This window comes from Bubalus kerabau, chromosome 16 (assembly GCF_029407905.1).
Source record: "Bubalus kerabau isolate K-KA32 ecotype Philippines breed swamp buffalo chromosome 16, PCC_UOA_SB_1v2, whole genome shotgun sequence".
NCBI lineage: Eukaryota > Metazoa > Chordata > Mammalia > Artiodactyla > Bovidae > Bubalus > Bubalus kerabau.
The window spans coordinates 76,907,386-76,932,560 of NC_073639.1; the positions used below are offsets into that span (position 1 = coordinate 76,907,386).

The 25,175-nt window shown below is 62.5% G+C and overlaps 2 protein-coding genes across 4 annotated transcripts; one reads left to right on the plus strand and one right to left on the minus strand.

The window, feature by feature from the left end:
* Positions 1 to 43: 43 nt before the first annotated feature.
* CDC45 (cell division cycle 45) lies at positions 44 to 16,140 on the plus strand. Of its 3 annotated transcripts, XM_055549865.1 has the most exons (20): positions 155 to 983; positions 1,096 to 1,155; positions 2,459 to 2,551; positions 4,154 to 4,291; positions 5,094 to 5,240; positions 5,928 to 5,983; positions 6,440 to 6,488; positions 7,217 to 7,278; positions 7,719 to 7,769; positions 7,982 to 8,101; positions 8,426 to 8,557; positions 8,692 to 8,790; positions 9,364 to 9,522; positions 12,554 to 12,692; positions 12,764 to 12,847; positions 13,095 to 13,213; positions 13,511 to 13,587; positions 14,618 to 14,719; positions 14,895 to 14,960; positions 15,988 to 16,140. In XM_055549865.1, exons 1-19 carry the CDS (start codon positions 933 to 935, stop codon positions 14,957 to 14,959), a joined length of 1,803 nt encoding a protein of 600 aa, XP_055405840.1. In that variant the 5' UTR covers positions 155 to 932; the 3' UTR covers position 14,960; positions 15,988 to 16,140. The 3 variants fall into 3 exon arrangements, 2 of the variants coding, with proteins under 2 accessions (XP_055405840.1, XP_055405841.1); XM_055549866.1 differs by lacking the exon at positions 14,618 to 14,719 and having other exon boundaries at positions 223 to 983; XR_008703315.1 differs by lacking the exons at positions 13,511 to 13,587; positions 14,618 to 14,719 and having other exon boundaries at positions 44 to 983.
* Positions 16,141 to 18,196: 2,056 nt separating this feature from the next.
* Positions 18,197 to 19,602, minus strand: CLDN5 (claudin 5). Its single transcript, XM_055549759.1, has one exon. The coding sequence runs from the start codon at positions 19,481 to 19,483 to the stop codon at positions 18,827 to 18,829; it is 657 nt and encodes a 218-aa protein (XP_055405734.1). The 5' UTR covers positions 19,484 to 19,602; the 3' UTR covers positions 18,197 to 18,826.
* Between the last annotated feature and the right edge of the window lie 5,573 nt (positions 19,603 to 25,175).

Here is a 25,175-nt window from a genome sequence, read left to right on the forward strand (position 1 = left end):
CCTCCGGCGCGAGCGTTCAGATACGCCTTCCGCGATTATTTACAATTAGGCCGACGGTGTCCCCTTCCTGACTAATTGGGGGGCCCACTCCCCTTACTGCCTGCACTACCCAGCTCGCAGGCGGAGCCCCCGAGGACGCGGGCGGAAGTAGGCCCCACTTCCGCTCTGAAGTAGGCCGGGCCCCTGGACATCCTACGCCGACGCCCTCTTCTGCCGTGTTGTTGTCCAGTCTGGCTGAGTTGCGACCCCCGCGGGCTGCAGCCCTCCAGGCTCCTCGGTCCACGGGATTCTCCAGGCAAGGATACTGCAGTGGGCTGCCATTTCCCTCTCCAGGGCGCGAACCCGCGTCTCCTGCTTGGCAGGCGGGTTCTCTACCAACCGAGGCACCTGAGAATTCCTGAAGTGAAGTGAAAGTGAAGTCGCTCAGTCGTGTCCGACTCTTTGCGACCCCCGCGGGCTGCAGCCCACCAGGCTCCTCCGTCCATGGGATTTCCCAGGCACGAGTACTCGAGTGGCTTGCCATTTCCTTCTTCAGCGAATTCCCGAAGCGTACATGAGTTTAATTTGTTGCGAGGTTGCTTTAACCTGGAGATTCCAGTTGGAGGAGGGGAGTGGGCATTTTTTCCCCCCCAAAGTAAAGTGTACGGAGCGTAGGGTTTCTGGAGAACCGGAGTCGCACAGGACTTGCGCGACCCGCAGGGCGTGCAGCCTGTGGAGGACGCTCCTTTAGGGGCCGGCCGGAGTAGTCCTGTCGTGAATGGCGGAGCATAAGTGTCGCTCCCAGCGCGGGCCAATCAGAAAAGCGGAGAGGCGGGGACCTGAGTCGCGATTGGCTGGCCCCCGGGGCAAACGGGGGAGCCCGGACTTGGCGGGAGTCTTGATCGCGGCCAGGCTGGCCGAGTCCCATCCCGGGGTGTCCAGGCGCCGCGGTCATGTTCGTGTCCGACTTCCGCAAGGAGTTCTACGAGGTGGTCCAGAGCCAGGTGAGCCCTTCCTGGGCTCCGAGACTGGGGGAAGGGACGAGGGCGCGCGACCGTGGGGGCAGGAGGGGCCGGGGTTCTCGGGGCCGCTCTCAGCCAGCTCTCCCCCCGACAGAGGGTCCTTCTCTTCGTGGCCTCGGACGTGGACGCTCTGTGCGCTTGCAAGATCCTTCAGGTGAGTCCTGCTGGCTGGGCCGGCGAGGGCCGAGGGGGACCGGGGGCAGGCGCGAGGGGTGGACCGGGGCGGGAGCTCGGCCTGGGGCAGGGACTCCCGCCAGGTTGCGCCCCGGTTAGGTGGGTTAGAGGAGAAGCCGGCAGAAGTCCACAAGCTGGGCACAGAACGGCTGCGTTGGAGAGACCGGTAGACCTGCAGCGCCTTCTCACCGTTGGGGTTCGAGGCAGAAGAATCTGACAGTCGAGGGCACTGGGGTGTCATCAGGGATTCTGGAGATACTGACTCCTTAACCTAATAGGAAAGAGCGTTGTTGTTCGGTCGCTCAGTGGTGTCTGACTCTTTGTGACCCCATGGACTGCAGCACACCAGGCTTCCCTGTCCTTTACCTTCTTCTGGAGTTTACTCAAAGTCATGTTCATTGAGTCAGTGATGCCATCCAACCATCTGATCTTGTTATCCCCTTCTGCCTTAGATCTCGCCCAGCATCAGGGTCTTTCCCAATGAATCAGCTCTTCTCATCAGGTGGCCAGAGTACTGGGACTTCAGCATCAGTCCTTCCAGGGAATATTCAGGGTTGATTTCCTTTAGGATTGATTGGTTTGATCTCCTTACTGTCCAAGGGACTCTCAAGAGCCTTCTCCAGCACCAGAGTTTGAAGGCATGAATTCTTCAGTGCTAAGGAAAGATTGTTGTTGTTCGGTTTTAAATATGGTTCAGGGCTTCCCCGATGGCTCAGCAGTAAAGAATCCACCTGCAATGCAGAAGATGTGGGTTTAATCCCTGGGTCAGGAATATTCCCTGGAGCAGGAAATGGCAACCCACTCCAGTATTCTTGCCTGGAGAACCCCATGGAGCCTGGCAGGCTACAGTCCATGGGGTTTCAAAGAGTCAGGCCTAAATGACTGAGCATGCGGCCACACAGGCAAGGTTTACAGGAGCTTTGGTCAGGCCCTTGGGTCGGGAACGACTCACCAAAAACCTAGAAACAGCGAGTTTTTTAGCAGTGTTTTCCTTTGGTGATGTTCAGCAAAGCTGACGTACGGCTCAGTGGACTTCCATGTTCCAATTACCTCCTTGCTGACGTCAGCGTTCACTAACCTTACGTTAGCATCTGTTGTCTCTCAGCCCATCTTTTTTTTTCTTGTAATGTGCATTTGATGGACAGGGAAGCCTGGCATGCTACGATTCATGGGGTCGCAAAGAGTCGGACACGACTGAGCGACTGAACTGAACAGAATGTGCGTTTCAGGATGGATTGCAGACGTTCTAAATACAGTAGGCTTTGAAAATTCTCTCTCTCCAGGCCCTGTTCCAGTGTGACCATGTACAGTACACGCTGGTTCCAGTTTCTGGGTGGCAAGAACTTGAAACTGCATTTCTAGAGCATAAAGAACAGGTATGAGAGACGCATTTGAGAATATTGGGCTTTCTCTCTCAATTGGCAACTTCTTAACACTGAGCATTCTTTCTCTTTCTATGATGGGGCTTCCCAAGTGGTGCTGGTGGTGAAGAACTCAATATTTCTACAATGGCTTGTGTGTATTTCTAACTATCGATTTTCTTAGGCTACACAGAAGAGAGAAGTGAGCCCTATGTGCGATGACTTTACCGTCCAATCGCAGGGACAAAATTGACAACAAAAACAAGATCGTGAATAAGGACAATCTCTAGCTCTGAACCTCTGTTTAGACACATTTCACTCTCAGGTGCTTGGAATTTGGAAGGTTGTTTCTGATACAGCCTGGTTAAAATTACTTTACGTTAGACCATTATTTCACATTTATTTTTCCAAGAAGTGTATCCCAGTTTCCAACTGGAAATTCAGGAACATACTTTCTCCCTTTGGAATTTGGGCCATAGAGACCAGGTCTCTTCTCAGCTCTACATGGAGCTATTATGAGAGCCGGGACGTCTGAGACCCCACCGCCCCCCAGGGAGGGGCTGCTCTCTGGAAGAGGGTCCCAGAGTTTCTGGCTGCAAGGAGGACTGTCTGGCAGAGACAAGTCCTCGCCTGGTGCTCCTGTCATCATGAGAGGGACCTATGCCAGATCACGTTTACAAGGAAAGCGTTTTCTGTAGTGATAGCATGAAACAAAAAGCTTTACTTAATATTTAGTGTTAGTTGCTCAGCTGTGTCCCACCCTTTGCAACTCCATGGACTGTAGCCCGCCAGGCTCCTCATTCCATGGGATTCCCAAGGCAAGAATACTGGAGTGGGTTGCCATTTCCCGCTCCAGGGGATCTTCCCGACTCAGGGATTGAACCTGGGTCTCCTGCATTGTCAGGCAGACTCGGATGGCGAGCCACCAGGGAAGCCCACTTAATATTCAGGTGCGTGTTAAGCGTGAGCTGCCTCAGGCTTGCTGGAGTCTGACCGGGCGCCATGCTGCCAGCATGGAGAGGAGCCCGTCGCAGAAGAGTGGGTGACAGGTCGGGAGGGGCCCCACTATGCATTTGAGAGGAGCCCGTCGCAGAAGAGTGGGTGACAGGTCGGGAGGGGCCCCACTATGCATTTGAGAGGAGCCCGTCGCAGAAGAGTGGGTGACAGGTCGGGAGGGGCCCCACTATGCATTTGAGAGGAGCCTGTCACAGAAGAGTGGGTGACAGGTCGGGAGGGGCCCCACTATGCATTTGAGAGGAGCCTGTCGCAGAAGAGTGGGTGACAGGTCGGGAGGGGCCCCACTATGCATTTGAACTCTAGGTCTGCCCACATCTTCTGAACCCCACGCCTGAGGCCAGAAGAGATTCGGCCTTGGCCTACTCCTCGTTGGCAGGACAGTCATGGTACCCGCCTCACAGTGTCATCCTGGAAATGAACTTGTGTGAGGGGTTGTTAAAGCACTCGGCACAGGCCAGCCGTGGCCATCTCTGGAGCCCCTTGCCAGCAGGGCCTCACCGTGCATCGGGCTGGACGAGTCCCTACAGGACTCAGGCCTGGTGCTGAAGGCAGATGGCCGGCCCCGTGCGCTTACTCACCACGCCCCTGTCCTTTGTCCAGTTCCGCTATTTCATCCTCATAAACTGTGGCGCGAACGTGGATCTGTTGGATATCCTTCAGCCCGATGATGAGGCCGTGTTCTTCGTGTGTGACACCCACAGGCCGGTCAATGTTGTGAACGTGTACAACGACAGCCAGGTAGGCCGGGTTCCCCGAGCTCTGCTGCCCGTCTGTCTGTCCGTTTCATGCCGCAGCGTCAGGCCTGCTGTTCTTGGCAAGGCATGTGTCCACCTTGCCTATGGGGGCTGGAGCAGCCTGAGGACAGGCCCTGGTCTTGTCCACCTTTGATGGGAAACACGTCACCTCCCTCAGAGGTGCTCAGAAGGCATGTGTGGGACTCGCTTGACCCAGGAGGCACAGGGTCCGGAACCTGCTCCGAGTGCACTCCGAGCTCAGGCCAGCCAGCTTTATTGACTATCCGGACCTCAGAGGCACCTTCCCTCTAAATGGGGCAGGACGCTCCCTGGCTGCCCGGGTGGTGTGGGGTCCAGGACGGTCGTATGGGGCCCGGTGAGCCTGGCATGAGCTCTCTGAGCCACCCGTGGGCACGCACCCACAGTAGCCTCAGCCCTGAAAGTCTCTCATGAAGGACCTCTTTTAGGGACAGGACTTTTGCTCGCTGCGAGGTCACGGGTCTCTGTGTCCTTGGTCGGAGGCTGAGTTGCAAGGTGTTCATTTTGTTGGCTGAGTGTGGGCCTAAGAGGGAGTGTTTTATCCAGACTCCCAGGCTGCGATTCATGGGGTCGCAGAGAGTTGGACACAACTGAGTGACTGAACTGAACTGAAGTGACTGCGTAGTCGTTCCGTCTGCAGGCTCCGTACTCTCTGTGTACTGAGTGGGGTGCAGATTCGGGAGATAAGACTCTGGGAGAGGAAACGTGTGATGGATAGTTTTCCATCAAGGAGAGGGGAGGTTGATGGCTCTGTGTTTTAATCATAGATCAGATTGCTCATTAAACAAGATGATGACCTTGAAGTTCCGGCCTATGAAGACATCTTTCGGGATGAAGAGGAGGATGAAGAACACTCGGGAAATGAAGGCGATGAGGGGTCAGAGCCCTCCGAGAAGCGCACACGGCTGGAGGAGGTGGGTTTGCGCCTTTCACCACAGTCTTAAGGAGCTCGTCACTCCTGAAGGTCAAGGGTCAGCTCAGAGCCTGCGGGCCCAGGCAGAGCTGGAAGGCAGCAGGTTGGGCACTGACTCTGGGCAGAATGTCTATTTGGATCTCCTGCCCATTTTTTTATTAGGTTGGTTTATTTGTTGTTTTTTTTTAACTGAGCTGTTTGAGCCCTTCTGACCAGCCTGGGAGTCCCACAGGCATGAGGGCAGGGTACAGGACACCACTCGGCACTGTCAGAGAATTCTTTGTTAGTCTACCAACAAAACCTGGGGGTTTTACATAATAACCTTCACCAGGTGTACAGTTCCGTGAGGTTTGGCAGATGTGTGAAGTCACGTGATAGGGAGGCGTTCCGTCACCCTCCAGAAGGTCCCTCGTCAGGACCGTCACATGCCGTTATACACTGGTTCTGACATCACTGCAGATCCACATGCAGGTGTCAGAAGTGAGTTGAAACCATGTGTGCACTTTGCCCGTGTCCCCGACGGTGACCTGTCAGCCACTGAAATAGGACACGGGACACCGCCGTCACCACAGAGACCCCTGCTGGCGCCCCCTCCCACCCGCTGGCCTGCCGTCGGATCAGAACCCTCCCAGGCCGGGGCTGAGCTCCTGGCTCTTGCTCAGCCCTCTGTTCTCTTTGTCGTGGTCAGGAGATCGCAGCGCAAACCCTGAAGAGGAGGCAGCGGAGAGAGTGGGAGGCCCGGAGGTGAGACTGCATCCCGGGGCGGGATGGCGGCCAGCAGTGCCCGTCTCTGCTCCACGTTAGGGTCACGGCTTGCGCGAGCGCCTCTGGGCCGGCGCCTGCAGGATGGCGTGTGTGGGCCCGGCGCCCCTCTGTTTCACTTCTGGTCCCGCGAGGGCCAGGCCGGCCCCCAGGTCGCCCAAACACACTGTCCATTGGGGGTGATGCCCTGGTCCTTTGGTGTCCTAATTTCTAAGTATAGATCCTTCTGTTTAAAAACTCTCACAAATCGGATAGATGACAATTGTGTGAAACATCTCGTAGGGGAAAGAAAGCGTATAAAAGAAACTTAAGTTACCCAGACTTCCTTTTCACCCTGCACATCGTGTTTCTTGGGTGCCTTGGGATTTTAGCATCTTCCCCAGTGTTTTCTTCCTGTTCTGCTTCCTGGTGAAGACCCGGCGTCTTGTGTCCTTACAGGAGAGACGTCCTCTTTGACTACGAGCAGTACGAGTATCATGGGACGTCGGTGGGTACAGACGGGTGCGGGCGCAGTCCCGCCCACACTGCAGGGGCCACCGTCCTAGAACAGGAGCAGGACGGTGCCCCGCAGCCGCCTCTGTGTGGCCGGGGGAGGGCTGAGCCCCTGGGCCTCTCCTGGGTGAAGCGTGCCTCAGGCCAGGGCTGCCCGAGGGGCGGCAGCTGTTGCTTCCGCTCGCCGTGAGGAGCGCTGCGCGGGCCTGTTGGTCTGTGCAGGGGCTGGGGCTCTGCGTTCGCACAGGCCCTTCAGTGTCCTTGTGTCCTGGGACGAAGGTCGTACGAAAGACACATCGTGTCAGCTTGGGGTCACTGAGCACAGCTCGGGACCTTGAGGAGCCCCAGAAAATAGGTTTCCAGTGAAGCATGCTGTGTCTAGTCTCAGGGTCTGGTCCTGGGGCCCTGACCCTGAGCCCGTATTTCCAGATGTGTGGCCGGGGCCCCGCTGGCCTCTACAGGACGGTCCTTCTGAGGCGCAGGCAGGTGGGCGGTCTGGGCAGGAACGGACCCCCGGCCCCTCAGATGCCGGACGCTCCCTTGGAGGCTGGCCTCCTCGGAGCTGCTGAAGGAGACCTGGAGTCTCAGGGCAGACGGGGTTTAGGGCTCCCAATCGGACCCTTCTCCCCCACCCCAACTCCGCATGGGACATTGGGGCCCAGGCAGCGTGGGCTTGGTCCTACCCTGAGCAGGACCACCGGCCTCGGCCCGTCTCTCTTGTAGGCTGCCATGGTGATGTTCGACCTGGCGTGGCTGATGTCCAAGGACCTGAGCGACATGCTGTGGTGCGTGGGCCCCTTCGAGCAGTCAGGTCCCCGCGGCCGGGCCGGGCCCCCTGCCAGTGATGGCTGCAGCCCCGTCCTGTACTCGTGCAGGGGCCTGGTTTCCTTCCTGACTGTGGCCCTCGGCGCACACAGACTCGGGGGGGACAGTGGAGCGTCATGGGCACAGAGGTCCGGGGGTGGGGCCTGGGCTGTCAGCCCTTCCCAGCTGACCGGTTGGCCTTGCTGCCCAGCAAACTTGAGTGTGAGGTTTGAGCAAGCCCACGTGCTGCCTGGCACCTTTGCAGCCCTGGTGGGCGGTGAGCTCCAGGGCAGGGTTGCCCATGGGCCGCCTCCGGGTCTGCTGGGGGCCTGGTGCAGTGGAGCGTCTGGGTCAGACCCCACTGGCCGGAGGTGCCTGCGAGTGCCGCTCGCCCGTTCACAGCTGTGTCCTCTCCCTCCAGGTGGGCCATCGTTGGACTCACGGACCAGTGGGTGCAAGACAAAATCACCCAGTAAGGGCGCGTGCCCAGGCTGCCTGAGGTCGGCTGCAGCGGGCCTGCCGTAGGGGCTAGGGGGCCGCGTCCCTGCAGGGGCTTTGAGGAGGGGCTGCCGTGGGCCTGGGTCCAGTCATGTGTGGCCTTGTGTGGACACTCAGCAGCGGTGGGGGGGTTGTTCGCCCCGGGCCCGGTGGGCGGGGTGGCGAGCCCAGGCTGCTGTCCTCCAGGGTGAAGTACGTAACCGACGTGGGCGCACTGCAGCGGCACGTATCCCGGCACAGCCACCGGCGTGAGGATGAGGCGCACGCGCTCTCCGTGGACTGCACGCGCATCTCCTTCGAGTACGAGTATCCTCGCTGCCCTGCCCGCGTCCCCAGGACCAGAGACTCGGGAGGGCCCCGTGGGTGCAGGCTCTGCTGTGTTCAGGGGCGTCCCGTGTCTTAGGCCGGCCGGAGCTGGAGACTCCCAGGTCCGGGTGTGGCCACAGGGTCCCCTTGATCTCGCTGTGCGTCCACCCCTCCCAGGCTCTCTGTCCGGGTCAAGTCACGCTGAGGTCGGGGAGCCCCAGGGCGCCGGGGCGGCTGGTGGCGCAGGTGGTGGCCCCGGGGCGGGGGCGGGGGTCCCTGGGCGGGGCGGGTCACGTGCAGCCGCAGCTCCTTGACGCGGCCCAGCCTCCGCCTGGCGCTCTACCAGCACTGGTCCCTCCACGACAGCCTGTGCAACACGTGCTACACGGCGGCCAGGTTCAAGCTCTGGTCCCTGCACGGGCAGAAGCGGCTGCAGGAGTTCCTCGCGGATGTGGGGTGAGTGTCCCCGAGGCCCCGCCCCGTGGCCCCCCACCCACTCCGCGGAGCCCCAAATCTGGTCATTCTGGAGTGTCCAGGCTGGAGTGGCGGCCAGGGTTCGCGCCTCCTGTGACCAAGCGCCCCCTCCCCAGTCTCCCCCTCAAGCAGGTGAAGCAGAAGTTTCAATCCATGGACGTCTCCTTGAAGGAGAATTTGCGAGAAATGATTGAAGAGTCTGCAAATAAGTTTGGGTAAACTCAAATTTCTATGGATTAAACTTTGTCAGGGTTTCAGTTTTAGCCACGTTCTGAAAATAATGCAGAAAATGAGAATACGGAAATAATTGGGACCTTCTCTTTGGGTTAAAAATAGGGCCTCTTAAAGTACCTGAAAAGTCTAGAATTGGGGCCGAGATGCAGATGTTTGCAGTCGACCCGGCCTGTCTATCTCTGGACCCTGGGATCCCCCGGGGCCCGGTTCAGACGAGGTGTGCCCAGCGGATCTGCTGGCCCTGCCGGAGGGCACAGGCCTGGCTGCTCCTGGCGTCCTGGGACACCCCGCCCCCTGCACACACACAGCCAGCTCCTGCTGCGCCCCACAAGCTGACGGCCTGGTGCCGGGCGCTCGGCATCCCTGCTGCGGGGCTGGTGTGCGGGCCTCCTGCCCTATCTGTTCTCTGACCAGAAGGGCCGTGCCATGAGAATCTGTGGGGGCTGGCGTGGGGGGGCGGTGCTGTCTTGCGGGGGTGCCGGCCCGCGAGCTGGCCCAGCGCAGGCCGCTCTGGGCACACGCAGAAGGCCACCGCATCGCTTGCCCCGCTGCAGCATGAAGGACATGCGCGTTCAGACTTTCAGCGTCCAGTTTGGCTTCAAGCACAAGTTCCTGGCCAGCGATGTGGTCTTCGCCACGATGTCACTGATGGAGAGCCCCGAGCACGGCTCCGGGACGGACAGCTTCACGCAGGCCCTGGACAGCCTCTCCAGGTAGTGGACGAGGCCGCGGCCCAGCCCACACCGGCCACCCCCGCCCCCGCCCCGCCCTGCCGCAGAGGCCCTCAGGCAGGCGTGACCGGGGACGCGGGAGACACGTGGCCGGCTTCAGGGGGAGTGCTTTCCTTCCATGTGATTCTTAGATTTCTCCACTGTCTCGCCTCCCATGCCTCTTTGGGCGCCTCTGTCTCTTTTAGTCCAGTCTTCTCTTCTGAAGTGTTTTCCTTCTGTTTCCGTTTCCCTGTCCCACTTCCTGAGACGCACCGTCTTTAACTGTCTCCTGACTTGTTTTGAAATAGGACGTTAGGGTTCTGGGCCTCTGAGGACGTGTCTTTCTAGTCAACCTTCCTTCTCGGGAGCGAGGCCATCCTTGTCCTTTCTCCTGTGGGTGACCGTGACCAGATTGGGCCATTTCTCGTGTGTTACGCGTTGAGTCTTCCTGACTGTTTTGGGGGGGGCTGCCCTGGCCCCTGGTTGTTGCCACGACTCCCGCGTGGCCCCCGGGGCCTCTGCCCACGGCTGCCTGATCTTCTGTCTTCCTGAGGCCTCTGCTCCTCTGCCGCCGCCACTCTGATGCTGCCAGTGCGTCTGCTGGCCAGCTGGGGGCCTCCTCCCCCTGCGCTCCGCTCGCGGGCAGCGGTGTTGCTCCCTGTGTCCTGAGTGTGAGTCTTAGAACCAAAGGTCACTGGTTCTACAATGTCGTTGCTCTGTCTTTATCTAGGAGTATGGGAAAATCCAAACACTGTACTGTCGGCGTCCCCACCCGTCTTAGAGCCGATGGGCCAGCCTCGGCCATTGTCCGCTGGCTTCCTGCCGCAGCAGCGCTCAGCCCCATCTGTGTGCCTGCCCCCATCCAGACAGTGCCGCCCATTGTTAGCTCCTTCTCAGCCTTAGCATCCTCGCGTCTTGGTCCTCTCTCCCAGGTCGTGAGGAAAGGTTGGCGGTGTCCCTTGTTTTCCCCTCCCCAGCCCCTCTCTCGGTGTGAAAATGCTTCCGTGTGTTCACCTCTGATAACGCTGAGTCGCGGGGCAGAGGACCGAATGTGAGCTGTCTCACCTGTGGCTGTAGGCTGATTCTGAGGGATAAAGCTCAGTGAACAGTGGTTCATGGTTGGGCTGATAAAATATCCCAGAGTCTCTAACGCAGGGCGGGTGTGTGTGTTACTCTGCTGCTGCTGCTGCTAGGTCACTTCAGTCGTGTCCGACTCTGTGTGACCCCATAGATGGCAGCCCACCAGGCCCCCCCATCCCTGGGATTCTCCAGGCAAGAACACTGGAGTGGGTTGCCATTTCCTTCTCCAATGCATGAAAGGGAAAACTGAAAGTGAAGTCACTCAGCTGTGTCCGACCCTTAGCAACCCCATGGACTGCAGCCCACCAGGCCCCTCCGTCCATGAGATTTTCCAGGCGAGAGTACTGGACTGGGGTGCCACTGCCTTCTCCATTAGTCACTCAGTCGTATCCAATTCTTTGTGGCCCCATGGACTGTGTCTGGCCAGGCTCCTCTGTCCGTGGGATTCTCCAGGTTAGAAGACTGGAGTGGGTTGCCATTGCCTCCTCCAGGGAACCCTCCTGACACAGGGATTGAACCCGCGTCTCCTGCTTTGCGGGAGGATCCTTTATCGTCTGAGCTACCTGGACAGTGACCACATTCCTTCCGGCCATGCAGCTCTTTGTTTTCCCTGGAGCCTCCTTTATCGCATCCGTTCCCAGCTCTCATCCCCGAGAGCGCCTTCTGTCCAGGAGAGCCTGGGGCTGTGTCCTTGGCTCCAGGCCACCAGGCCTGCCGTCGACCACCCAGACAGTGCCCCCGGGTGGACCGGGGCGGCCAGGCTCCTCTGCTGTCTGCACGCCCTCATTCTGCAGGAGTGTTACTCTCAAGCGGCTCTTAAAGAAGGGGCTGCTGAGGGAAAGGTTGTGTGCCCTAGCACGTCTGACAGCGTCCTCCACCCTCATCTGGGTGCTGGTCTGGCTCGTGCAGAATTCAGGGTTCCTCCCCGCCTCCTAGCTGCTGAGGTGCCGAGGAGAGGTCCAAGCCGTTTCGGTTCTTGTTTCTCTGTAAGTGCACCCCAGACCCCACCGGAAGTTCTCGGGACCTTTTTCAGTTCTCAGCGTGCAGGAGGTCTGTGGTGTGCGGGGTGGGCTGAGCTTTCGGGTGAGCCCGAGGGCACGCTTTTGGACTTTGTCTTCAGTGTCGCCCCTCCCCCCAACGCGTCTGTTTCTCGATCTTCCTAGACCCTGGGAAGAAGCTCAGCCTGTCAGTGTTGGGTGTGCCTTCTGTCTCCCACGTGTTTGTCTCACCCGTGTGCGGAGCTCTTCTGGCTTCATCCTGTCTCCCTCCCACGTGTTTGTCTCACCCGTGTGCAGAGCTCTTCTGGCTTCATCCTGTAGCCTCAGGCAGCTCTGTGCTGCAGCCATCGTTCTTTCCACAAACACGTCTCAGTTTCTGATTGTTCCATGTTCATAGCATCCTGTTCTTGGTTTATGAATGTATTGCCCAAATTTCTCTGAAGACACCAACTGGCCTTCATTTTAACCATTCTTCTGGTTCCAGATTATCTCCAGTCTCCTCTAGGGCTATGTTTTCGGGCCACAGGTCTTTTTCAAGTGTCTGGTGCTCCTCAGTCACCAGTTCCGGGGTGCAGGGCGGTGCTGTGGAAGCCCAGCAAGCCCAGGGTCTCTGGGGACGATCTGCAGGTGGAAGGCACGGCCTCGTCTTGGCAGGCGGGAAGCCAGTGTGGCATTTCAGGCTCCTCAGCTGCTGGGTATGGAGGTTCGCTTGAAGACCTCACTGCTCCACAGAGGGGAAGCCCCCTTGGAGTGGGAGAAGGGGCGGGGTTCCTGGTACCCCCATGCCTCCCCGGCCAGAACCCTGCAGGGCACCTCGGCTGGCTTCCAGTCTCCTGTCCTCTATGCCAGCCCCTCCCCGCGACGTCCATCCCCGTGGATAATCACTGTCGCTCCTTCTCACGCGGGAGCCGGGCGCCCCTGCGAGCTGTGGCGCCACCGCGCATCTGCCGTTGCAGGGGTAACCTGGACAAGCTGTACCACGGCCTGGAGCTGGCCAAGCGGCAGCTGCGCGCCACGCAGCAGACCATCGCCAGCTGCCTCTGCACCAACCTCGTCGTCTCCCAGGGGCCCTTCCTCTACTGCGCCCTCATGGAGGTCAGCTCCCTTACGCGCGCACCCCCGCCAGGCGCTCCGGCCGCCCCTGACCACCCGCCCTGCACCCACAGGGCACCCCGGACGTGGCACTGTTCTCTAAGCCCGCCTCCCTGAGCCTGCTAAGCAGACACCTGCTCAAGTCCTTCGTGTGCTCGGTGAGCGGGGGGGGGCCTCCGGGGCTGGGGTCCTGTTGAGCAGAGGTGGGTGAGGGAGGCGTGGGCCTGGGAGGACCTCCTGGAGGAGGTGACAACCACGATGGGACCTGGAGCAGTTGGCGGGGAGCAGCCGGGGGCCCCAGAGGCTGGGGCGGTGGCCTGGGACTCGGGCATCCCGGGGCTCCTGGGCTCTGGGGGCGCTCACGCGGGCATAGGCCATGACCAAGGTGCACATCCCCCCCGGCAGACAAAGAATCGGCGCTGCAAGCTGCTGCCCTTGGTGATGGCCGCTCCCCTGAGCGCAGAGCAGGGCACCGTGACCATGGTGGGCATCCCCCCAGAGACCGACAGCTCGGACAGGAAGAAGTGAGTCCAGGGGCCGGGTCTGGGGGGTTCCAGCCTCAGTGCCAGGCCGGGGAAGGCCTTCTCCACCTCGGCCCCAGCGCCCTGCGCCCCCTCCCCTCCCCTCCCCTGGCCCATCCCACCCCGCCGTGGGTGCCTGGGACCCCACCCCACACACTCTGCAGGGCATGGGAGGTACTGGGGGCACGCCCGCATGAGGGCTGAGCAGGGCTGGGCTTGGGGCCGGGGGGTGGGCAGCAGCCATCCAGAGTGGTCTGAGGCCCTGGGTGGTAGCCAGCGAGCATGCCTCTGTGTCCCCAGCTTTTTCGGCCGGGCGTTTGAGAAGGCGGCAGAGGGTACCAACTCCCGGGCACTGCACAACCACTTTGATCTCTCTGGTGAGCGTCCCTGCACAGCGCCCGCGAGGTGCCCAGGGCCCCTGCCGGCAGCCCTCCTACCTCGGGCCTGCGCCCCGGCCCAGCCTCAGGGTCCAGCCTGAGGCCACTTCCCCGGAGCCCCGAGGCTGCCCAGCGGAGGCTGCTGGGGCCAACCCTTGGGAGCTGCCAGTGTGCACACCACCCGCAGCCTCTGAGCGCCAGGGGGGGACAGGGTCACGTTTGGCCCTGTCTGCTGTCCGTCTCTCCGACGTGAGGGGCTTCACCGCGGTGCAGTGAGCCCAAGCCGCTGTAATAGAGCAGCATGGTGGGTGGAGGGGCATGAGACCATGGAGATGGACTCCTCCCCATGCGGGGGGCCGGCTGGTCAGGGTGTCGCAGGGCTGCTCCCCCGAAGCCCCTCTGCTGGGTGTGTAGACGCCGGCGTCCCCTGGGTCTGTGCTCTTCTCTTCCCACAAGGGCTTCAGTCAGACCAGCTCAAGTCCCTCCGTAGTGTCCCCCAGTAACCTGGTCACCTCTTTAAAAGCCCACTTCTACAGACTTCCTTGCTGGTTCAGTGGCTGAGAATCAGCCTTGCAACGCGGGGAGCACGATTTGAACCCCTGGTTGGGGAGCTAGGAGCCCACATGCTGCGGAGCTGCCGGGCCATGTGCTCTGGAGCCCGTGGGCCACAACCAGAGATCCCGCACGAGACAGGCCTGACACAGCCAAGCCCGGTGGCGCAGCGGGGAGGGCCCTGCCTGCCAATGCAGGAGACGCCAGAGACGAGGGTTTGATCCCAGGGTCGGGAAGCTCCCCTGGAGGAGGGCATGGCAACCCTCTCCAGTGTTCCTGCCTGGAGAATCCCACGGACAGAGGAGCCTGGCGGGCTATGGGCCATGGGGTTGCTAAGAGTCAGATGCAACTGAGGCCCGAGACCTGCCTTCCCCCTACGGCGTCTGGGGTCTGGAGCCCGCATCTTCCCACCAGGCCATTCTCGTTGCAGCCTCATGGAGGCGGTCCCCCCAGCAGCAGCCCCCTCCTCCCATTTCAGACCTAAGACTGGAGGTGGTGCTGGCCGGCTGGCAGGACACCCCGGCTTCCCCAGGCTGGGGCCTCCAGGGCGGAGCTGCTTGGCTCCCCCATGCCCAGGCAGGTGGGTGGCCGGGCCAGCCTGCCCCTTCTGAGGGCTCAGCAGGCCGCGTGGGGCAGAGTGCCCAGGGAGCCAGGCGCGCATGGAATGTGGGGGGTTGCTGCCGGGCCGTGGGAGTCAGTGGCGCCCCTGGCCGCCCCGGCCCCGTTCCAGCGGTGTTTTCCTTTCATTAATGCAGTGATTGAGCTGAAGGCCGAGGACCGCAGCAAGTTCCTGGATGCGCTCGTGACCCTGCTGTCCTAGGGTGAGTCGGGCAGGCTGTGCTGGAGCTTTGCCACAGAGCCCGGCTTCTCACGCTCGAGGCCAGGCGGGGCCCTGCGGAGATGGGCACAGCGCCTTCCCCCGGGGCCGCCTGCCCCAGGCTAGCAGGGCCGCAGCAGGCGCGCTGAGGGGGCTGAGCTCATTAGGCTCCTGGAGTCCCTTCAGGGGGAGCCGGAGTCTGCCCTGCTCTGGCCACCGGGTTGGTCAGGCCCTGGGCTGGGACGTGCGGGGCGTCTGTCAGCACAGACTGACAGCCCAGGTGCCGCTCGGCTGCCCCCACCCCAGCGCCGCAGGGCCCTTGGGAGATGGGCAGGGCCCTGCTCTGTCCAGTGAGCCCTTCAGCCCAGGCCCCCCGCGGCAGAGGCCCGGCCCGGCCCCGCCAAGCCCTGGCTGGGACACAGGCCCCGTCCTGGCTCCGGAATGGGTGTGGGGGTCCCTCCTGCTGGCCCAGTCTCCAGCCCCTGGTTCTCTGCTGACCTCAGGGCACGGGAGCCCCAGTGGCTGCACTGAGAGCAGTCTGGGGCCTCCGGCACCCCAGCCTCTCTCGGGAACACGGGACTGGGGGTCAGATTTGGGTCTCCTGTGGGGCCTGGGGGCCCTCACCATGCTGTCCCTGTGTCCTCGTCTGAAACGGGGCTGACACCGCTTGGGCCTGGAGGGCGGGGCCTCAGCAAGGGCCTGGGGGCTTGAGTCAAAGGTTCCAAGTGGGGGTCTCTGCAGTGGGGCGGGCACTGGGGACAGGCCCTTCCCTGCAGCTGGCTGAGTGATGCCATCGTGCCCATGTGAGGCGCACGGAGCCTGGGTGGGCCAGCCTGTGGGCAGGGCCCACAAGGGGAGGAGGTGCTGGGCCAGGTGGCCTTCGGGGTCTCAGGCAGGCGGGCGGCAGGGACCCCCAGCCGTGAGTGCTGGGCTGCTCGAAGCAGCCAGTTGGCTGGAAGGCTTGGTCGCTGTCTGATCTGGGGAACCGTTAGAACTGTTTACATTTATTTTTTCTTTTTTGTCTTTTCCAGAGTTTGATTTCTTCAGCAGTAACCTCCTCCTTATTTGTGTTGACTCGCTGTTATTTAGGTTGTAAGTTATGGACATGGTTTTAGACGCAGAGACAATGGTTTTTAACGGAATAAAATGGCGCCTTAATCTTGGGTCTGGTCACAGGGCCAGCACTTGGTTGTTCCCTGAGCCTTCTGTGTCCAGAGGGGCCTTGGTCCTGTGTCCCAGGCACCCTGCCGCCCAGTGGGAAGTCCACGTGGGGAGTGACCTCAGGGCTCCCTGGACAGCCGTGGGTGGAGCCCCGGCCCCCAGCGCCCGTGCTGACCGCCATGGTGCCAGCAGGACGACCCGCTCCAGCTTCCGGCCTCTTCCTCTGTCCACTGGCCTCAGATCCATGCTCTTGACTACACACCCGTCCAGGCCCACCCTCCACTCACCCCAGCACCTGTCTGCCCAGGCACCCCCGCTTTGCGGCACCCTGGGTGGGGACTGAGCGCGAGGCCCAGTTCAGGAAGGGGGGCCGAGGGCCCTCATGGTCAGCGTCAGCCCTGTCCCGTTACGGGAGCTCCAAGCTGGGTGGGCCTGCAGGTTTGGAGCCGTGGGCTGGGCTGTCCCCAGAGTGCCCGCGCGGGCTGAGGGTGGCCAAGGGTGCCCCCTCTGCCTGTTGGCGAGGAGACCATCCTTCACACGCATGGCTGACACTCCGGCCTCTGCCTGGAGTTGAGGGCTCAGGGAGCAGGCGGGCTGGAGGAAGCACAGTGGTTTGGGCAGCTGTTAGGTTGGTGGGAACAGCCCGGAAATCAGGTCCGGAAGTTGAACGTGGGTGGGGGGGGGTCTGGGGAGGGTGGTGGGCAGTGCGGTGGCTGCCCTGGGGCCACGGCTCCTCTGGAGGGGAGTCTGCCCCCGCTCAGGAGGGCCGGAAATTCGCCCTGATCGGGGTGGGGATGGCAGCCTGGCCCCCGGGGCCCCACGCTCCCCACCCTGGCCGTGTGCAGGAGCCAGGGCTGGGCAGCGACCATTTGGGGTCCCGGCGGGGGCCTGGGCCTGCAGTCAGCTCAGCAGTGTCCACGGGCTGTGCCTGGCGCTGGTGGGGCCCTGTGGCCAGGGCAGACGGGCTGAGCCCAGGACCACACACACGCCGTCCTGGGGGCTGCTCTGGGTCAGGCCCAGGTGGCGATGCTACCAAGGCTGCTGGGGGCCTCCGCCTGGGGCCTGGCCCTCTGTGCTCTTCCCCCTGAGGGAGCTCGCGCCCCCAGACAGTTCCGCCTCCCTGGAAGTCCTGGGACTCGGGGCCAAGTGCACAGCAGCTGCCATGAGCCGCCGCCGCACGTTCTGCCCCTCCCCACGGGGCAGCCTGGCCAGGCCTGGGACACTCCTTGCCTCGGGACCCCAGGAGCCTAATGAACTCAGCCCCCTCAGCACCCAGGCCTCCTGGATGTGAACTGGGGCAGATGCCGCACCCTCCCCACTGGCGGGTCTGGAGCTCCTCCAGCAGTCCGGATCCCATCCACTGTCCTCCTGCCCTGGCCTTTGGCAGACGGGGAAAATGCATTAATTCAGAGTGCTTAGAAGAGGGCTGGAAGCACTGAGATCTTGGTGGCTGTCACAGGTCTGGGCCACTCTGCCATTGTGGGGTGCCCACCCAAGGCCTGATGATGGCCAGTACCGGCTCCCGGGGGCCCCACCCCCAGGAGGAAGGACACCGGATACACCCAGCAGGGGCTGACATGGACATGCTGACGTCTGGCCCGAGTCCGGGCCGGCTGCCAGGACACCAGGGTGGGCGCAGGCCTCTGCAGGGAGTCAGGGTGGGGGGCTGGAGTCCAATCTGGGCAGCCAGCCGCCAGGGCCTCCTCCCCGTGGCTGTCGAGCTGCAGCCCCCTCTCCAGAGTCCCTCTTCCCGCTGTGCCTTGGCAGCAGGGACCTTGTCAGCGCCGTGCAGATGCCTGCCCGTGGGAGTGATCCAGGGACGGCTGAGCCCTGAGAGGGCAGGTGGGAAGCATCTGCCTGGTGGTGCCTCGCGCCCAGTCCCCTCAGCAAAGCCAGCAGCCCTGGCACTGCCTGCATCCCAGACCCCCCACGCCTGCTGGGTCCACCTGCAGCAGGTGCTGGGGTCTGCCTCAGCCCCTGCACCCACCCCTCCCCCGGGGACTCAGCAGTGGCCCTGCTGGCGGCTGTTCCCACCCAGTGGGAAGGCGACCAGATGCCGGGGGACCTGAGAAGTGGCCGTGAGGGTTCCCAGTTCCCAGAGGGCCAGCCTTGCTTATTGGGAAGAAATCGGGTAGATGGGCGGGTGAAGGGGGGCTGCTGGGCACAGGGAGTGACGACAGAGAACAGGACACAGTGGGGAGGGTATCCAGACCGTTTACTAAGCAGACTCGCACACCCCCCACAAGCTGCGAAGGTGGGCAGGGTCCCGGCCCCACACCCGGGATCTTGCCTGGCGAAGTCCAGGGGGTGAGACAGGGAGGTCCAGCCCGTGGGTGTCGTCTAGTCCGGCTGTAAACGTCCCTCTGGCAGTCCAGGCTGGGGCCCCTGGGCTCAGTCTGTCCCTCTGAAATGTGGAGCCCCTGGGGAGGGAGCGGGTATCTCCAGTCCAGCGCCCACACAGTCGAAGGAACGCGCGCCCAGCCCATGTGGTGGGGCCAGGACCGCGCAGGAAAGTCACTGCGCGAGTCCTCCCGAGCGCGCATCGCTGTTGCGGGGCAGGGCGCAGCCCAGGCTGGCCGGGCGGCGGGAGAGGACGGGTCGCTGACCAGAGTCCAGTGTGGGCGCGGAGCCCCGAGTTCCGGAGCCGTCGCGCGGCACACCCCAGCGGAGGCCGATCCCCCGACCGGTCCTCCATCTCGCGGCCCCGCCTCAGACGTAGTTCTTCTTGTCATAGTCGCCGGTGGCCGTCGGCCGCCGCGACGCCGAGTACTTCACCGGGAAGCTGAAATCCGGGCGGCCGGTGCAGACCCAGGCGCCGCAGCACACGAGGCCGCCGCCGCACATGAGCAGCGCGGAGGCGGCCCAGCCAATGTAGAGCGCGGCTCCCAGCTCGTACTTCTGAGACATGGGCACGGTCGGGTCGTAGAACTCGCGGACCACGATGTTGGCGAACCAGCAGAGCGGCACCAGCGCCAGCAGCCCGCAGAGCGCGTAGAGCGCGCCGCCCGTGAGCGCCACGCGCGCCTTGGCCGGGCCGGGGGCCACGCAGGTGGTGCACTGGGCGCCCGCCAGGGTCACGAACAGCGCGACGAGCGCCAGCAGCACGGCGCCCACGGTGAGGGCCCGCGCCGCCTGCACCTCGGGGCTCAGCGCCAGCACGGAGTCGTACACCTTGCACTGCATGTGCCCTGTGCTCTGCACCACGCACGACATCCACAGCCCCTTCCAGGTGGTCTGCGCCGTCACGATGTTGTGGTCCAGGAAGGCCGTCACCTGCCACATGGGGAGCCCGCACGCCAGAATCAGGCCCACCCAGCCCACCAGGCACAGCACCAAGCCGAGAATCTCCAGCGCCGCCGACCCCATGGCTGGAGACGAGACCCGCGCCCGACGGCCCGGGGCCTCGGGGCGCGCGCGGCTCACTCGTTCAGTCTCCAGGCCTCGCAGCACCGCAGTGCAGCCTCGGGTCTGCGGGCGCGTCTGGAGGGGCTTCCCTTTTGAAGGTTCGGGGGCGGACTCTGCCCCCCCTCCCCCCCGGCCCTGCCCCCTGCCCCGGGCAGCCAATCCGCGCGCGGCCATCTGTCCGCAGCCAATCGCTGGCACCGTCGGCAGCCGGAGTAAGAGAAACAACTGCGCCCAGGGTAGCGGGGTAGCGGGGTAGCGGGCTGCGGGGGCGGGAGGAACCGCTGTCCTGGTCTCTGCCGAGCCCATTCGGGGGTGGCCTGGGGTGGCCGCGCACGCTCCGCGACCCACCTCCCTGTTCGCCCCACCTCGCCACTTCAGGAACTGCACGACCCCGAATCTGCACCGACTTACCCCAACACATTCCGGAACGAGCCGGTCAGTCCCTATCTCCTAGCTCCGGTTTCCCTGGCCCCGGTCGGCCGGCGTCCCCGCCATCGCCACTGCTCCAGGACCTGGGTTGGGGGCTTCCTCGGCCCTGCTCCCGAGTTAGCCAAGCATGGCGCGACTTGATCCTCCAGGAAGCTCACCCTGGAGTCCAGACCCAACCCAGGCCCCTTCTCCGCACCCCTACCGCGATGCCCCTCCAAGGGTCGACACTGTCTCCCCCACAGGCCGAGAAGCCAGGAGGGCCTGCGTGGTTAGGGTTCCAGCTTTGTCCAAGTTCCTGCCCAGTGGTACCCGTCGCTGGAGCCTGAGGCTCCAGCCCTAGACAATGGGGCCCTCCCATGGCCCCGGAGACCCCCCCCCACTCTGCCCCTGCCACAAGGGCTTCTTCTTCAGAGGAGCCACCCATCCCCTCTTCTGAGGCTTGGCTCAGGAAGGCCGGGGGGCTCCACAGTGACCCGCGCACAGGTGGTCCTCCAGGAGCCGCCCTGGCTCAGGGCTCAGCTGCCCAGCCCCGCTCAGCCTCAGACCAGGCGCTGGGGAACAGCTGGGGGTGGGGCTCTGCCCTTCCCCTCTCGTAATCGGCCCTGGCACCCCGGCCCCTAGGCTCCCCTCCGGAAGCCAACATGGAGCTTCCTGACCAGGAGGAAGAGCCCCCATCCTCGCTAGAGGCGGGAGGCGAGGGATTTCCGGGCATTCTTCTGCACAATGGCCCAGCCGGCTCTCCAAAGGCCCGCTGGGATGCACACTGGGCCCCTTGAGGCTCAGGTCGGCCCCGGGTCCCTTTCTGGCAGCCCTTCCATCTGCCCGCCTGTCTGGAGCAAAGTCCGCCCTGGAGTGGGGCTGCTCGCACCCAAGTCATTCCCCAGTCCGGGTCCTTGACTGTTGCCTCCTCTTCCTCAGGTGACTGAGGACACCTGTGGTCCCGCACGGGGAGGCGCCTGAGGCAAGTCTGCGGGGCCCTGTGGGACCGGGGGGACAATGTTACCCCTTCCTTCACCCCAGCCCCCTCCCCCCTGCATGGATGGAGCCCCAAGGACCTCTGCCTCCCAGACACCCCTCATTCCCTTCTTCCCTCCTACTGCAGACCATCCTGGACGCCCCCTCTCCCTGTCCATCCCAGGGGGCCCAGCCCTACCACCCGCCCACCCTTCCAGTCTTGCTTCCCCACAGCCCGAATCCAGGGACCTTGCCGAGTCCCCCACCACGCTCCACCCTGCCGTCCCCCAGGGTCCACTGCTGTGGCCCCTCAGGTCACCTCGGCCCCCCTCTGAGGTCAGGCTCTGCCTAGAACCTGCTGCGGCTTGCCCTGCCTGCAGACAGAGCGCCCACTCCAGGAGCGGCCAGGGCACGTGAGCCAGCTGCACCCGCCACCCAGACCTGCCCGCTCTTGGCCTGCAGACTGGCCAGTCCACACCCACAGCCTCTTCTGCCTGCACTGTGATGTTCCTACTAAGGACACGGACCTACCAAGCTGTGTTGCCAAGGGACTTCCTCCCAGATGCCTCTCTGCCCCAAGGCTGCAGCTGCCTGTCTGCAGGCTGGCTGAGCCCAGCACGGGGGCCATCTGCTTGGGTGGGGCCGCCTGCCATCCCTCACGCCCCAGCACCTCGGGGCCACGGCCAGCACAGGGCTCGCCCCTTGGCCCGCCCTCCCACCTTCCTCTGCCACTCTGGGCCCATCTGGTCTGGTGTCCCGGGGAGCCCCAGGGAGGCCACATCTCCTTGGGGATGGCCTCACAGTGTCCCAGGGACTGGAGGAAGGCCCTGTGTGCCCACCTCGCACACCCTGATTTCCACCCGACACCACTGTTGGCCGTGGGGCCGCGGTTGGATCAGAGCAGGCCCAGCCTGGCCCACGGGCGTGAGCGCCTGCCGGCCCTCCCTGCCACTTTCTAGAGTCTCCTGAACACCTCCTATGCACGAGCATCGTCTCCAGGAGAACACCTGCCCTCCACCAGGGGCTGGCCTTTCGGGTACGCCCTCGGCTGGGAGGGTGACACCAAGTGATGAAGGACGTGGTGCTTCAGCCCAAACCCGGGACGAAGCCCCGCACAGGAGCCCAGAGGCAGGAAAGGGCAGGAGGGGGCCGGCGGCCTCAGGGTGACGGACGTGGTGGGCCCAGGCCCACAGGCCAAGGTTCAAGGGGCGCCAGGCTGGGCGGGCTTTGGAGCCCTGATCTCTGGCGAGGGGGCTCCCAAGCCAGCCCGCCAGCCAAGGCCACCTGCTCCTCTACAGCTATTGTTCTGCCTTCCCAGGGGAAGCGCGGCGGGCCATCAGCTGTCTGGGGGAGGCCTGAGTCGGCAGAAGTCAGTTTATCTCGAGCAGCTGCCGGCTGACCCTGCACCGCGGCGACCCGGTGACCTTCCAGGGACGATCTAAATTTAGGCTCCAGATTTCAGAGGACTGACTGTGGGAAGCCCCGAGTTAAGGGATTTTGTTTTGGGAGTGGGGGGAAGTGAGAAATAACACGTCTTCTGGCTTTGAAACAGTTAAGGATGTTTTCCTCAGGGCACTGTGCACTGCTGGGCCCTTTCCTGGCACATCTGGTGCCTGAGGCAGCTGCCCAGCAGTGCCAGGCCTGCCCCGGGCCCACGGCGCCCCGTGTTGGGGGGGCGAGGGGGCCGCTGTGCCCACCCCAGGGCGCTGTGACAAACAGCTGGCGAGTCCACAGTTCAGACGAGGGATCGGGGCTCTCCCCGCCCCGTCCCGCTGCTGAAGAGAAGGAAGCCCCCCACGGTGGAGGCCGCAAGGCTGGAGGGAGGCAGCCACTGGGCCAGACCCTCTGCGGCCCTTCCTGAGCCCTCTGGGTCCCTGAGACGGCCTCCCGGCTCCTGCAACCCTCGCGGCCCATCCACGTCGCTCCCATCAGAGTGGGCACCGCCGGCCGGCCGGCTGGCAAAACAAGAGGGCGCTGCGGCTGTGCCTTCTCCAGCAGGGAGGGGAGCCCCCCGGCGGCAAGGGGCCCTGTGGGAGTGTGCAGCCCCTGCACCCGCGGTCGGCCCTGGACAGGGTTTCTCGGGGGCGCCACGCACTGGCGGCAGTGGCCTGTACCGCCTCCCGGCCTCGCTGCTCACCCCAGCCTCCCCATCCTCCGCGTGCTGCACTCTGCAGCTACTTTATACTCTTTCCACTTAAGATCAGTAGTGACTCTGGGTCCTTTTTCATCTGGCTTTGTCCCCGCTGCCCCAGGAGCCGGGAGGGAGCCCTCTGCCGCCCTTGCCCGGAGCAGGGCTGTGACCAGCGTCCCGGCTCTGTGCAGTGGGGGTGTGATGGGCTCATCAGGGGCTGCCGTGGGGCTGCGTGAACGGTACTTCCTGTCTCAGGGTGGACGCTGGATTCACAGTATATTGGTGACGACCGTCCCTCAAGACACCGTTTCAGAAATGACAATTCTTCTATTGTAAATAATGCCGCGGGGAAGTCATTATTCGCGAGCCTAGGTATTTCGGATAATTTCCTCAGGAAAATCTCCTCCAAGAGGCATTTCTGGCTCACACCCCAGAGGGCGTGTCCCCTACACCCCTGTCTGCAGACGAAACTGCCCCGAGTGTCACTAGCTCTAGGCAGTCACGGCTTTTAAACCTGACCATGCATACGGAATGGCAGCTTACTTTAACTTGCGTGTCTTTGCACAGTAAGGAAGTTACCTTTTTTTTCCAGTTTCCAGTGCTCAGTTCTATTTCCTCTTTGGTGAAGTGTCTGTGTACCCACATAGGGTCTTGGTGTTTTCTTGCTTTGTATGTTAGAAACATTACTTGTTATAATACATGTGGCATATACTGTTTTGATGTTTTTTACTTAACCTATTAATGATTTTTTTCAAAATGTTACAGAAGTTTGAATTTTTGAGTGTTCAAATCTATTAAGGTTTTCCCTATGCACTGTTTGTCTTTAGCCGTCAAAAACTCCGTGTATATCCAGAAAATACAAGTAACTTATGATTCCTTACAATTCTCTCCTGTATCTCCTCATGTCAAGGAGGGCTTCTGATTCTGACCAAGATGCCCAGGACTAATTGCAGAGTTTTGCTCAGGAGCAAAAAGATTGGGCATGCGGATAGGAAAGAATAAATTTAAAGGTAGGACAAGAGGATTATTCCATTTGAACGAGATTTTTTTTTTAAAGGGACTTCTGTTTTCGTTGCGGCCTGTAGACTCTCAGTTGCAGCGTGTGGAACCTCATTTCCTGACCAGGGATCAAACCCGGGCCCCCTGCACTGGGAGCGTGTAGTCTTAGCCGCTGGACCACCAGGGAAGTCTTGGTGGTCACCTTCGGAAGGCAATAACCTCCAAAGTTCCTACCCTTACCCTTGTCCCCACAGCTCCGGCACTTCAGAATGTTTACCCATCACCTGCTGCAGGCTCCCACGCTGCTGTTCCTCTGCGGCTGTCTCACACACTCAGGGCCGGTGTGTGTGCAGGGTCTGCCCTAGAGGATGCCCCCAACTCCTGCCTCCTCAGGCAGTGACCACGCCCAGCTTGCCAGGCCGAGAGCAAAGGGCAGGAAGGGGCTGTGGACGCAGGCCCGCGCCCCCGCGGCTCCCAGGAGCCAGTCCTCAGATGCTATCGCAGCCTCTTGCTGGCATGCTCAGGCCCTCGGGAGCTGGCGTCCAGACCAGCACTGGTCCAAAGATGGGGTGAGTCAGAGCTGGACATCCAGGCCCAGGTTGACCACACCGAGGACGCGGGGCGGTGCTCGCAGCCACAGCCCTTCCCGGGTGGCCGGTGTGGAGGATGTGAACTTATCCTCGGCTGCCCAGGTCGCCCCCTACAGACACCCCCTTCCTCTCACGCTTTCACTGAACATGCATGAGCTGGGGCTGTCCCAGCAGGGCCTCCCTGCAGCAAATGGTGGCCCAGCAGTGTCCGCAACAGCCAGGACGCTGCCTCAGATGGTGTCTTCAGCTCTCGTTCCCCACAGACAGTGGGTGGGATGCAGAAGAGCTGAACACAGGTACCTGGCCGGCTGGAGGCCGCAGAGAGGCGCCGCCTCTCACACGCTTAGAGGAAAGAGCCGCTCACCAGGGTGAAGGGGCCATCAAGCATCTGGGGGGAGGACAGACCCTGGGTGAGGGCAGAGGCGGGCTCTGGAGGGCCCCTGGGAATGAAGCTGGGGAGGAGAGAGGCTGCCACTCCAACAGGCATGTGGTCACGCCTGGCTGAGGGACGAAGTCTGGACCTGCAGCCGGGCGGCCAGACTCGGCTGAG